The 14,944-nt window shown below is 33.6% G+C and overlaps 1 protein-coding gene across 2 annotated transcripts in view; it reads right to left on the bottom strand.

Moving 5' to 3' along the window:
• LOC149795355 (protein mono-ADP-ribosyltransferase PARP14-like) overlaps positions 1 to 14,944 on the bottom strand; it is a 135,144-nt gene that overhangs the window by 67,145 nt on the left and 53,055 nt on the right. For both annotated transcript variants that reach the window (XM_089965131.1, XM_089965130.1), the window contains 2 exons: positions 12,789 to 13,013; positions 4,445 to 4,663 (listed from right to left, as the gene is read on the bottom strand). In XM_089965131.1, coding sequence (XP_089821257.1) covers positions 4,445 to 4,663; positions 12,789 to 13,013 — 444 coding nt within the window. The remainder of the gene's footprint in view (positions 1 to 4,444; positions 4,664 to 12,788; positions 13,014 to 14,944) is intronic.

Raw genomic sequence — 14,944 nt, 5'->3', positions numbered from 1 at the left:
TCTTATAATATAAAGATGAAAGTGGAATTTATATGCAACACAATAAAGTCTGCTGTGAAATCTAAAGTCAGGAGGACAGATCATATGGGCTATAACTCCTGGAATGCTTATTCATGGGCTCATCAATCTGAAGATACATGTCAAATTTAGCTGATAAAGAGTCAAGTTATACTTTCAAAACCAAATTAATGAGAGTGAGCAATCATGTCACACAACGTCTGTAATTTATGGAATGTATGAAATTAAAAATATTAAACAACAAGAAAATATTGCTAGAATCCAACAAATTTTGGTTAAGTTGTGGAAATTAAAGTTAGGATGATAACCAATATGACCCTAAATATTCTAATCAATACTAATCCCATGAACGACACATGCAAAACTTATGCAATATGGGTATGTGAGAAAGCTTGCCAGTAGCTTCTTGAGATTGGTTCTTTCAGGGGATTTCCCGTGTTCTTCCTCCACCATTAATACTGGCTGCCATGTATAGCCTATTGTGTGCTGAAAAATGGCGTTAAACCTTACAACAACAAGAAACAACAATAACAAAACTAATGAAGTTTATTGTCATGAGCCACAACTCTGTTAAATAATGAAGCTGATAAGGCAAAATCCATAATACGGTACATGCATTTAAATCTAAAGATAATGTACATACCAAATTGCATCAGAAGATGTTGAAAGGTTCCTGCCTCATTTTGTTCAGGGACAAGGCACTCAGATCCCATGTCCTCTACATTTTATAGGCAACAATGTGTGAATTTTCACCAACTCTGATAGGGATATATTATCTTTAATCTGCTTAATTATTGAAATCAAGGAAAATATTTCCAACATTGAAATACTTTACTGGGTCCCATGAATGGCATTATAATGAAGGATTAACATGTTCAGCATGTATATACATCTGTGAACAAGACATACAAAATTTGCCATGACATAAAGTGACAGCAGATCACAATCATTACTTTTCATTCTATTTATAATTTTAGGAGAACAGCATCAACTCAGGTGTAATGAGATGTGACTTGATAGCATACTCTACTCCTCAGTGTTCATATTCATAGCACATGCAGATAAATGCAATATTGTGAAACCTGTCTTGAGCGACCATAGCATTTGATCTGCCAACAAGTGGTTTCTCATTAGAGTTAATATACTACATAAACACTGATGTGTGTAAGAAAAGTCTGGTCTTCATGACTCGTGGTCTTCCAAAAAGTGGTATGTCAGGTTAGGTTTTACTGTTGGCTCGTAAGAGACTTAAACATTGTCCAGAAACAATGAGTCAGATGACATTGTGCACAGTAAAACTAAAAATTTCTTAAATTTTGTTATGTATATATAAATATTACAATAAACAACATGAACACGTAAAATGTCTCACTGGTCTCACTTTATTGTTCTTCATACATACATATATATATATATATATATATATATATATATATATATATATATATATATATATATATATATATATATATATATATATATATATATATATATATAAAGAATAAAAATTATATGGCAAATAACTGTCCTTTCAAGTGCACTGGATCCAGCAAGGGATCACGTGTGTCAGGGATTGATTAAGATAAATGCAATAAACTGACAACAAACAGTGTAAAACTAGTTTCTAACAAGCCAGAGTACTTTTGATTCTAAATGAGTATTTTTTTAAGGCAAATACAAAACAGAGACAAGACAAACAAAAAAACAGAAAATCATTGAGGTTACAAAACTTTATATATCTATTTCTACAGGAATAAAATCTTGAAAATTTGTTATGTTTCAAACTACAGTATCTTCAACTTGTTGCTGATGCTTACAATTATTTTATATTTATCTAGAAATTGATGAGCCATATCACCATCAATTATTTTATGTAAATTTATGTAACTGTAAATTATATCCCAGATATTACATTGTTGTAGTAATTATAGGTTATTGGGTAACTAATAAGCAAATTTAGAGAATCATTTAAAAGAACATGTGCCATGAGCAAAAAGATGATTTTATTTGTGTGTGGTTGTCTTTTTCTAGTATTCTTGGTTTAAACCTCTTTGTTTCAATGTTCTAAGGCATTGTATCCAGTAAGATTCCTTTTCTATCCTGGTTTCTGAACTCCAGTTAGGGTTGTGAGCAATTGCTATAAGTGTTATATCACTGAAAGTGTGGCAATGGGAGGATAGGTGTTCTGTGACTGGTCTTCTGCAAAGCTTCTTTGTCATCCAATCAGATCTGTGAAAGTTGATCCTTTTGTGTAGTGTTTCAGTTCCTCCAACATTCTGAAGGCTACAGATCTTACATGTGATGAGATAAATTACATTCTGTTTTGCATGTCATGGTTGGACCATGTATATTCAGTATTTTGCTGGTCACTGTGCTAGAAAATGTCCTGGTCTCTATCAAATGTCGACAGGTTTTGCACCTTTTATTGCCACAGAGTCCAGATTTACTAGGGTGGTCTTGGTTAGTAACTGGTGTTAGCTTCACCCTGACTAAGATGTCTTTTGGTCTGTGGTAGGCTACTACAGGTTTGTTCAGGAGAATTAACTTAGAGTGTCACATAATTCCATAATGGGCCAGTGTTTCTTGATGATTTTACCTATATTGGGGTTGTCTGGTTGGTAGGTCAGGATAAATGGTATACAATCAGTCTTTTCCGTCTCTCTATATCTTAATAGGCCACTGCAGTTAGTTTGTTTAGTCACTATCAGGTCTTTGTCATAGCCTTGCTTATCAAATGCTCAGATGACTCTTCAGATCTATTTTGTATTATTGTGTCATTGTCGGAGCAGATTCTGCATATCCTCAGTACCTGGGTTTATGTGATGTTCTGAGTTAAGTGTTTAAAAGACATCTGGTTGGGAGGAGATACTGGTGCTTGTCGGTTGGTTTTGAGTAGATGTCTATATGGCATTTGTTTTCTACCAGTCTGGTTGTTGTGTTCAGGAAAACATGGCTTGAGTTGGCATGAATGCCATTTTTTGTTGCATTGAGAAAGGCTCATTTAAAGTCGAAAGCACTCAGGCTAGTTAGAAACTAGTTTTTCACTGTTCATTGTTAGTTTGTTACATGCAGGGTGTTGGCGTGTGTGTGTGTGTGTGCATACATATTATTTATATATATAGTTATGAAATACCTGATATGAAGTGTCAGATGTGCCATAGACTACCAGATAACCGAAGTGACACATTTGGTACATCGTGGTTTTTTATTTCTTAAGTGTACTTTTCTCCTAATAAGCACGTAAAAGATGCTTTAGTCATCTGCATGGCACATGTGAAGTACAACACCCAGCTGCATGGCACATGTGAAGTACAACACCGCATGTTTAGGCAGATAGGTATATTGCAGCAGATACTGCAGGGGAGGGTCATTTTACACCTGTCAGAGTGTGACTGTCACTGTGGTGAATGTTTTTCTACTTGTTGTGTGTCGAGCTATGTTTCATATTTTTATATTTGTAGTTTGTGGACATGTGCTCAATTTTATGTTAAGAAGCAATGTTGTAATGTAGATTTGCACTTGTGTTTTATTCTCAACAACTACTACCATATTTTAGCGAAATTCACTGAGTATGAATCAAAATAGCTGTACTTGTCAGTCGCAACAACTGGAGTTTAATTTTTCTCAGGGTTTGTACTAGAAACCTTGTTCAAGCCCCTCCTCCATATGATTTTAAACAGAATTATTTGCCAGTGTACTAGCATGTTAGACCTATGTAACAAAACATCTGGAGTTGAGACCATACTTAAAACAGAAAAAAGATACTAGCAGCAAGTACTAACTTTTAGTATCATCCTCAATGACTTGTTTGAGGACTAGATGAATTAAGTTACCATTGGTCTTTACCGGCAATGCCTGTTAATTAAGTTACCATTGGTCTTTACTGGCAATTCCTGTTAATTAAGTTACCATTGGTCTTTACCGGCAATGCCTGTTAATTAAGTTACCATTGGTCTTTACCAGCAATGCCTGTTAATTAAGTTACTATTGGTCTTTACTGGCAATGCCTGTTAATTAAGTTTAATGTATTATCAAGGTGGTGAGTCTACTTGACAATATACTAACTTTTAAAACATTTATAAAGTGGAATCAGATAGACTACTGGTAAGTACTTTGTGGAAATTATATATTATGCAGTTTTGAAAGAAAATTTTGTTATCAATAAATAAACTGAGAGATTAAAAACTAGTGAAGCATGAAAGGAAAAATAAACTACAGTGACATCAAATCCGGACTGCAAATGAAACATTTGCCTGTACATTTAATGGTTATTAATGTAAATGTTTTCATTTATGATTCATCTTTTTATATCTCCATTTGGGAAAGATTTGTCTTGCAAGATTCATTAAAAGTTCAGGCTCCCTTTTATACATTCATATATAACTGGTGAGAGAGAGAGAGAGAGAGAATGAAAATGTTTACTCACATGGTCTATAGACTTGTTGTTCGAGAACAGAACAAACTTCACAGCTGTCAATGAAGTTGTATTTGCTTCAGCCCAGTCTCTAACAGCATTATACATCACCTTGGCAACCAATGCTGCTGGATACTTGAGGTATCCACATCCCATGGCTGGCATTGCTATAGATTTACAACCCATTTTGGCTGCCAAATGCAATGATCTTTTTATCACATCAAAAAGTGCCTACAACAAAATGACATGTCAAAACATAATAATGTACAGACCTGGAAAATTATTTATAAAAAATGGACAAATGGAACACAATCATTCAGACACATTTACTATCCTACTGCCAACATAATTCAAAGTACATGTACTCTAATGAGTTTTAGAACAGATGTCTGTATAGGCAGATCTTTTCTTTCATGTTAAATTTATCATAGGAACTAGTACATAACCAAAACTGTGAACACATACTTGCTCAATATGTCTTGACATGACCATTCACCTCACTGTGTTGCATAGATAGTAGGAATCCTGAATCAATTAAAATAATGGTCATTAAGTTAAAGGTAAGTAATCGCAAGTGCAAATAAAACATACCTCAGTGACAATTAGGATTTGAAAATTTTCCTGAAGAAAGACAAAATTCTTACAACTAGATAAATGAATAAAGATATGTAATCTCAATTTAGATAAGAAAACAATATTGTAACATTCTGATCAATGATAATATGCATAATTTTTGCCATCACTGCTATTGTAGAGAACTGTTTGAAGCTGTATTACTATTCTGACTCATTTCTATTGTGCATACATACATACATACATACATACATGATATTAAGTCTAATTTTTACCATCTCTACTATTGCAGAGAACTGTATGAAGTTACTCCCCTTGACTGTTTGCACTCCAACTAATTTTGCTTATGTAATGTAATTATTGCAACAGTTATTTTCTACTCGGACTATTTCTATTGTGAATGGATACTAGATGAAAACATAGACATTTAGATACAGTCAAAAAGGTAAACATTCATGTACATATTTTTTTAAAGATTTCTAGTAAAATTATCAATGCGACAAGCAGTATAAGGATTTGTCATAATACATCAGAATTACTGCCATGTACAAATTTTAATTCATGATCTATTTAAAAAACCACAATAAACTGCTGTTCCATTACTGTACAGTTGCAGTGCAAATGTTTGTTCAAACCCAGTTGAGGGGTCTTATCATGCAGTTTGTTGCAACTGTGACATATCTTTTACTTTTTTCTTCTATTACATTTTGAGTCCTTTCTTTCTGTTCTAATTCATGATGTTGCATTCTGAACTCTTCTATGACATTACTAGCAGACATTTTATATGGTTGCTTTTTTATTGTTAAATTGGCACATCCAAACCAGTTTGATATTTACCCATGCAAATTGCATTCAAATCAATAGTGAAAAAACTATATGGGTCCTAGGAGATCCATATAAGCATGTAATGAAATTAATCCCTTGTGTTATCTGCAACACATAAAGTCCAATGAATATTTCCAAGGCCATGCCACAGAATATCAGCATACAGATTACTTCAGGTACATATGCACACTGTCGAGTCAAACAGATGATATTGGTGTTTCTATGATGGCCTCATGAGAATATTTGTGCAGGCTTAACTTGGTTCTCAAACATCACATCATCATACACTACAAGACTTTTTTGTTTGCATCCAAATCATCAATGGTAGGTGCTTCATTGATAGTGGGAATGAAATCAATGGAAGCTCCACTTCCTAACAATCTTTTATCACTAAATTCTCCTTGACTGTCCTTACCTGGTTTGTGAGTGGATGCAATAATTGCCATATGATTTTCTAATTCGCCAATATTGAATTTAGGTACTTGTGATTGATGTGCTTTTGCATGAACATAGTTGGCCGCTTCAGTAAAATGGTAGATGTAATACATTTTTCTTCATTGATGACAGTTTTGTTCATATACTCACCTAATGTCACAAGGATGTCAGTTTTTCTTGCACCTCTTGGCATTCGGATATTATGCTCATGTGTAAATTGTTTTAGTTGTTGGCCTGTTGTTTTAGTAGTATCATTACAGTTATTGTTGTTGCAGTGGCAGGTGGTGGTGTTGTATTCAGACTAATTATAGATCTCAATAATTCAAGTATGTCAGCCTTTTTCATATGATCTGGTATGTAGATTCCATGTTACCGTGCTATCTGTTTGAGCTGAGGCATGGTAGACATATTTATATAAGGGTAAAGCATCTCTAATTAAGAGGTCTGTCAGTGACTTTAATAATTTTTGGCATTTTACCAGGATCAGAAGATGCAATTGCTTCAGTTCTATTTATTTTATTTCATTTATTAGTTTGATTTATTTTTGTATCTGTTGGAGCAGCAACATGTGTTTATGGTGTCGGTTTATGTTTACGTCCCTGATAGTATTCAGGTTCAGATCCACAGGGCCGGGACAGTTGATTATATGATTTGACTCCAATACTACATTTAAGATCTATTTGTGCACCTGGATTATGATGTAACACTAGCATATGCGTTTGACAGTATTTGTAATGACATGTTCTGCTGCAGAGTTCGTACTTTTAAGAATGTACTTATTACATCCCAATGCCATGACATCTCTCTCTCTCTCTTTATATTTGAGGATAATTATCTAATTGGTACAAACACTTCTAAAGTTCAGATGTATTCATGTCTTTAATGACCCATCTCTGCTATTTTTATCTCCTTTTCTGCACTAGGTTGTACACTGATTTCAAGGCTCAGGTAGATAGAGAGCCTTACAGAGTCCATTATGTGACTTTACGTTAGCTCGAAGTTCTAAATCAGGCTTTCTCTAACAAAATAGCCAATTATTACTGGCATCATTAAATCATTTGCAAATTCAAATAAAATAAATTCCAATGCACTCTCAGCCCAAATGAGCTCATATGATCCATCATGACAAAGTACTGTACCAACTCGAGATGGGCCGCACACTCTGCATTAAAACCCCAAAATATCACATTTCTTAGAGCGCTGGTAGATTTCCTTAATGACTTTTGCTTCATTGCTTTCACCAACTGCTGTGCTTCTGCTATTTTCCTTCTGCATCATTATAATAACCTTTGTATATCCACTAAAGAGTAGTGAGTTCTGATGTCATGCCTATAGTAATGTCCAAAAGCATTTGTTTAATTGATTTTGTTTTTGGAAGATAAAAAGCCTCATCATTAAAGCCAGAACAAGTCTCGCTAAAATTTAACTTACTTCTGAGGCAGTGGGTATTTTATTCTTCTTTTGTGACTTTACTTTATCCAGCACAATATTCTGCAAATTCTTTTTATTGTTATTTTCTTCATTGGTCTGCTCTTGTTTATTTCATTTCATTCTAAGTTCACTAACTAGTTAATCAACTTATCAATGTATTCCAATTTTGTGCCCAAGAATGCAAGCAACATCAATGCATTCAGTTGATAAAGCAATCTCAATTGATCTATAACACTTCTGATGTTCTTGTCATTTGATAAATGAATATCATTTTGTTAGAGACCTCCATAAATCACTTCAAAATGTATTGAGAATCAATCTGGGTTTTTTTCCATTTATTACCATAGTAATTTCTTTAATACAAAAGAAGATCGCTTCATCCAAGCTGTGCTTGTTCGAATTAGATCATAACATAATGACATGAAAAGAACAGGACTGATACAATGTGACCCCACTATAGCATTCTAATTTATAAAATGAATTCAGATATAACACAGTTGTGGTGTGGCTCCCGAAATTTATTATACATGTACTTTTCTCATACACAATTTTTTTTCTCTCACAATTATGAAAAGTAACATGTAAAAAGTGTACTATCATTTTTCGGAAGCGAGAATTCTAATATAAGATGATCATGGCATGGCGCCTGCAATGTCATATATATGTATTATCTATCTTGTACACAAAAAAATGTTTTTCTTCTTAATAGTACAAAAAATAATGTGTAAAAACTTTATTCAGTGATCACACTGGGCTTTGCCAATGTCACAAATTGCAATTTATTTTCCTTACTGGCAGCAAAATATCTCATCTTGTCGATTCCTCCCTCCCCCCACCAATATTGCTGACTGGTTAAACTTGTATATGCATCTTAGGTTTTGGAGTGAAGAAATTCAGAGGCACCATGAAAGGAAGTGCAAACTTGATATAAAGTGCACTGGAATTTATATATTGTTAGATGAACAAAGTTATTGTTAATATTGACCACCTGAACAGTACTTTGTTATATCAAAATCCACTTATTCTGACATCTGGCCTGAATACTGTATGCTGTAAGATCCTGGCATTTTTGAAAAAAACATTTTTGGTAGTGGAGATCAACTGGATGAGGCACTGTCTCATAATGGATCTTTCAGACAAAATAGTATCAGATTATCTGCCACTCACTAGTAATTATTATATTTATTTTGACTGACCTCTGTATGTGGATGGTAAGTAAAATTCTTCTTCTTTTCATTCATTGAATTAAATGCTTCAGCACATATATTTTTTCTGTAGTACTCCTTGTAAGAACAGAACACCTCTATGTTCTCATCTATTGGCCTTTTTAAAAACAATTCTGATGCATGCACGCATGTCAGCATCACTCCGACACCAGAAATTGTCACCCAAACAAATTTATAAAAAAAAACAAATAAAAAACTGAGATCTATGCTACCAGGACTAGCCACAATTTACCAACTTTTGAAAGCAGGAAAAGTAACTACTACAATCAACCAAATGATGGCTAATTCCTTTTGTTTTTTAAATGAACCCAGAAAAAAGTTCTGCTGAAACTTTGAATAAAACCAATCACCTTTAAAGCACCAATTCTTCTGTATAAATACTAAGCAAATGAAAAAAAATCAGTCTCAGTCAATGTTCTAGAGTTATTTGATGTTGCTGCCACAATAAGAAACAGATACGTTTGGTCTTCCAAAGCTGTCCTTTACCAGTAACTTCAATAACAGATGCACATTTTATCAAAGAAAGCCGACCACAATCTTCGATAAAAACAAACAACCTTTGATGAAGTCAGCACCAAACTTAAATAAAAACAATGTAATCTGAAAGATTGTTGCATTTTTCAAAGTGACTGGAACACATTTGTAGTACCATGAAAGTTTCACTTTGGCAGAAAAAAAAATGCTTACTGTAGCCACCAACAGTGGCATAAAATGCAAATTAAATTTCCAGTCTTTTGAAACCATATACAACTGGCCATCAAGTTAACTGAAGACGGGTTATCTTGCAAAGATGTTTGTTAAACTTTTTAATTTGTTCAAGTTTTCAATTCCCTATCAATAGCGTTATCTCCTGTAGTATATAAACAGCTACAGCATTGTGCTACTTGTGACAACTGTAGTGAATTGTTAAGTGACAATCGGATATAGATCAAAATGAGGACTAACATTTTATATACATACATGTTATTTGTGTTTTCTTATGGGATGTGAGTCATTTATATGAAGTTTATAACATGTGAAATATACTCAGATTCATGGATTTATTACATACAAGTACAGTACAAAATGGATTATAGAATTGAAACCAAAAATGTAAGTTGTCTATATACAAGTGTTTTCAGACTAGTTTTTGTCTTTATTTAATCAAAAACACGTATTTTTGTGCCCGCTTTTATTACCCACTCATCCCCCGTAGGTTTTATTTTAGGTAAATGCATCATTTTCATCAGCTAACTGTCTTGGTTTGTTATAACATGGCTAGGTCTATAACATAATTCAGTTCTATGGACCCCAACTACCGTGTTATAGCAGGGTCACAGTGTATATAGTATGTGCAGTCTTGAGATCATTGGGCTGAACATTTACCTGCAAAGTGTACATGATCTGGCCATTATTTTCACTAATGTATAGGAGAAATAATGTCCATGATGATTATATTCTGTAGGGGTATTCTAGTTCAGTTTCCTTGGACCCTTCCCACCCCTTTTTAGATATTTTGACATTTATACTGAGGTGTGGGGTCAGAGCTAATTGCCTAGTGAAAAGTTGGGTTTTGCTGCCATTGTGCGGTTGCAGCATGGGGTAACTGCTTACAAGCACAGAGCAAATGTCAATACAGTCGTCACATGATACCAGTAATTGGGATGTGATCTATGCTTTCTCTAGGTTGCTGCAACAGTGACACGTTTTTGGTTGTTGTTAAATGGAATAAATATGTTGAGAATTATGTGTCCTTTTGTTTTTTAGTAAGCATTACATGATTTTACTTAATATTTTCGAACTTTCTTGGCTTTTTATATCATGAGACTATTTGACCTCTGAAGTCATTGGTGTGTAGGCTACAAATTTGGGTACTCAATGATGATGTGACTAACAATTCAAATTACTAGTACCAGATCAGACTTCATCAATGCTGATACTGGTTTCATCTCTTAGCCAATTAAAGTCATAACAAATGAGAAAATAGATAATTTTCATATCTATTCATGCAGGCATGACTCAATGATATATTGCAAAGTATACAGCATCTCTTATCTACCTTCAATTTCTGAAAGTGAAATTCTTTGTTAACGATCTCCAATGTCTAAATTTCTTCCCAAACTCCAAAATATTAATGTAAATATTCCACTAGCTGAATATACACCTTGTTCATATTTTGTGAATAAAAGCTTTTACATGGCTCCAACATTATTCAGCCATCACAGACAACTGGTGCTGATTGGAGTAACACATGACTGAAAGTCTGATAATTCTGAAATCGAACTCCACACTTATTTCTATACCAAACATTTTCTAAAAGATAATTTGCTTTATTAAATGAAAATCTTTTGGGCAACTAATTCCAAAGTTTATGACTATATGAAGCACATTACATTATAGTTCTTCTGAAAAGAAAAGTTGTTTTTCTCCACTAGCTTGAACGCTGAAGTAATTTCTATTGCTGTAAAAAAATGGTCGATTCTGAGGATGTCCAAAAGAAACATAGATCGAGATTATAAACTACCAATTCAATTCTCAATTGTGTAATTAATACAAAAACTCGTAACTGTATGTGTGATGGTATTTGGGTCAAAAACATTGGTCATGCAATCTGGGGTGATGAAACTCAGGTCGATAGATGGATACTTGTGAAAACAAATATTACTTCAACAATCAGAATTTATATGGTCAGTGAGAGTTTGACTCTTTCCAGGTCAATCCTAGCTGGATCTTGTAACATGCTGATCTAGTTCAACTAAGCCAAGTGAGAACCATTTCAAATAAGCTATGTAACTGAGCCAGTAATTTTAATTTGTGAGACATTATTGCCTGGAACAGTTTTTGCTCTTCATATTTATCTGTATGCTACATGTTTTTGGTACATCAACATTCTGAGGGGAGGCATTTGACCTTTTCTCAAGTTCAAGGCCTTTATAAGGTGTTATGTCCAATCGACACCATTTTCATTTAAGACCAACTAGACATCACATGAAATTTTCTGGTGTTATCCACAGGTCAATATGACTTTCCATTCAGGAGAAGGACCAATAAATGACTTTCAAGATTTATGCCTTGAAGGCCATTATTGGATCAACATCAGCACCATTTTCATATAGAAACAACTTGACCTTGGGTTGAATATATGTTGAATGTTTTGTGCAGTCCTCTAAATTTAGGAAGAGTAGCAGTCAAAAACTTTTGATAATGGATGAATGGACAATGTATGACAGAAATCAGGTCATTCCTTAAGAAGTTTATTTTATGACCAGCAGAGCTAAAACCAGGACAAGGTAATGAATGTCAAAACTTTATAAATATTGTTGTACCCAAAAGGACACCATTTGGGGAACACCTTATGCACAACACAGCCATACACATATGTGCTCTCTCTCTCTCTCTCTCTCTCTCACATGCACATAGGAAACAAAGATGAGGTAAAATTCAACAGCCATGACAACACTAATATAATAACAACCAGAAGTGTCAGTCATACAAATACAAAATCAGCACTCTGTATGAGAAAATGGCAAACGTCTTGTGTCTAAAAATTAGCGACATTTAAGGCTGATATCCTAACCTGGAGGACCAATTGTGCTGAACATTTACAAAGGTAAATAAATAAATGTTATTTTATAAATTGAGAACAGATTGTTTCCATTTACTGTAACTGACCCATATACCATGATGTTTGCCACAATCAGTTGGTAACTTTTACAAATTTGTAATTTTCATGTGATGCTTAATTTAGAGATGCGAATTAATCTTGATTATAAATAAAAAGTTATTTGAAAGAAAATGTGACGTGATGGAATTAGCTGGTGTACTAAAAGATACCAGGTGCAAAGATGCACAGTCATTATAGTATTCATTCTGTCTTCAATGTTTACCTTTTCTCCCTCTATGGTATACTGTGGTAAAGCAGTGAAGAAAACATGTTTGCACTTTAGGTTTCCACCACCAATTGTTGCAATCTGACCCTGCATAATTCCATTTGGAAATTTCATTTTGCATTCATCTTGAAGCGACTGGCCTCCAACACGAAGAAGAGCAACACAAGCACCACTTTGAGACAGGTCCAAATTTTCTGCACAGCTGCACAAAATGGCATCCACCTAGTGGGTAAAAAGAAAATGATTAAGTAACAAGAATTCCACTGTATACCATGCCTTGCCTGACCTGCTGTTGCATGATCAAAACTTCCAACATGCAAAATTTAAATTAAAAAAAGATCACTGTTACGTGCTTTTATCGGTGTCAGTATTAATGTCAAATATTGAATTCTGTATCGTGCATGATCAGCTGCTGCATGATTAAAAAATTTAAACACCCTCATTAGTGTAAGAGAAGTAGGTCACTGTGACATTCTATTTTGGGTGTGCATATTTGTCTTTGAAATATATGCATTTTCAAGTTTCATGAGTACACATGAACAAGCAAGGGTGAAAGTGAAATAGAGCTAAATGTAAAAGCATAATTTATCAATAAGAATAGATAACTGAAACTTACCGGTAATTACTAGTACTTCTAAAGGTGAAAGTAGTCACATAAATATTATGACTATGTCATGACTGCAGAACATTGCAGCTAAATACAAAAAAAATCTTATATTGACACTTTTGATGATAAGGACAAGTACAACAACTAAAAACATTATGCATATGGAACCTAAAGTTATTAATATAATAAAAATAGTAAAATCTTTCTGAAAATATACAAGTGGTATAAAGAAAATAAAAGACTTCTTAAATTTTTAAAACGTCCTGTACCCATGGATACATGTAGAGTGTACATAAGTGTGTATCACAATGTATGTGTATATGTACTCCAAGTTCAACACTTGCAAACTGTCATGAATCAGTTAAACATTTAATAACTAAGCCATCTATTCAGTCAGTTTCAAAGTCTATTGACATAACAGGTATCCTAATATAGACCCGAGGGTGGGTGGGTGAACATTTTGGCCTTGAACTCCATCAGTTAGGAGATGATATTTTTCTTGTTTTATTTTTATCCCACTGTCGAATTTAAACTTGTTGATATCCTTATTCCAACCCTGGTATTTTTAGTCCCATCAGTTATGGTGGGTCCTGAATAATGGCCAGAGAGCTTTAATTGAAAAACAGAATGAAACCTGAGACACCATGAATCACAAACAGACAAGAAAGAAGCAAAATACTGTCTACAGAGAAAGAAAGAAAAAAATTGTATAGTTCTTTTTTACACCATAATCAATATTTAAATTAGTACAGCTTAAGATCATTTACACTGTAAACAGAACTGTGAATAACATTCAGCAAGACAGCATTGGTAGGTATATTTGATTTAATTTATTTAAGTTTTAAAAAAAAATTATTTTTAATTTCATTATAATGTCAAAATAATGTAATTTTGTTTACTAGGAATTTTATATTTTCCAGAAATTAGTTTGACCTGACTGATCAGTTGTAAACAGCAAACTTTGTATCTTATGCTGACCTAGTTCCTGACCTTGATTGAGGGTCAAGTAAACAACTTCTTTTTTTAAAATTCATTTTTAATGTGTGAATGATCGAGGCTATGCTAGACTATGTGCCATTAGACTTGTAGATACCTTCTAAACCATTCTAAAATGTAATCACATGACCCTCATTTGGGAATCTGTTTTGCATCTCAAGTTACTGCATAACCTTTGTTTATAGAGGAACTAGGTGGTCTGGCTTCTAAACACTGGGACATAAAGATGTTCCTTTTATTACGACCGTTTTGGAGTTATATTTTAATTTTTATTCAAATTATTTGGATTCTAAAAGGTTAATTCTTTTTTCTGGAACTATTTGAGTGTTTATACAGAATTTTTGGACAAAGACATTTATTTAAATTTTATTCAGAAATTCAAACACAGGAATATTATCGACTGTGGAATAACAAAGATCTGTAGATGACACAACACCATAAAGGCTACAGTATACGTCATCACATACTATTTTGGATTTTTCATTGGGACTCAAACTTGTATTCATTAGAACATTTCATTATTAGGACTTCTAAAATTTAATTAGTGGAT

This window comes from Sinohyriopsis cumingii, chromosome 7, assembly GCF_028554795.1.
Source record: "Sinohyriopsis cumingii isolate HCF-2022 chromosome 7, ASM2855479v2, whole genome shotgun sequence".
Classification (NCBI taxonomy): Eukaryota; Metazoa; Mollusca; class Bivalvia; order Unionida; family Unionidae; genus Sinohyriopsis; species Sinohyriopsis cumingii.
This window is presented reverse-complemented; position numbering and strand designations above follow the sequence as displayed.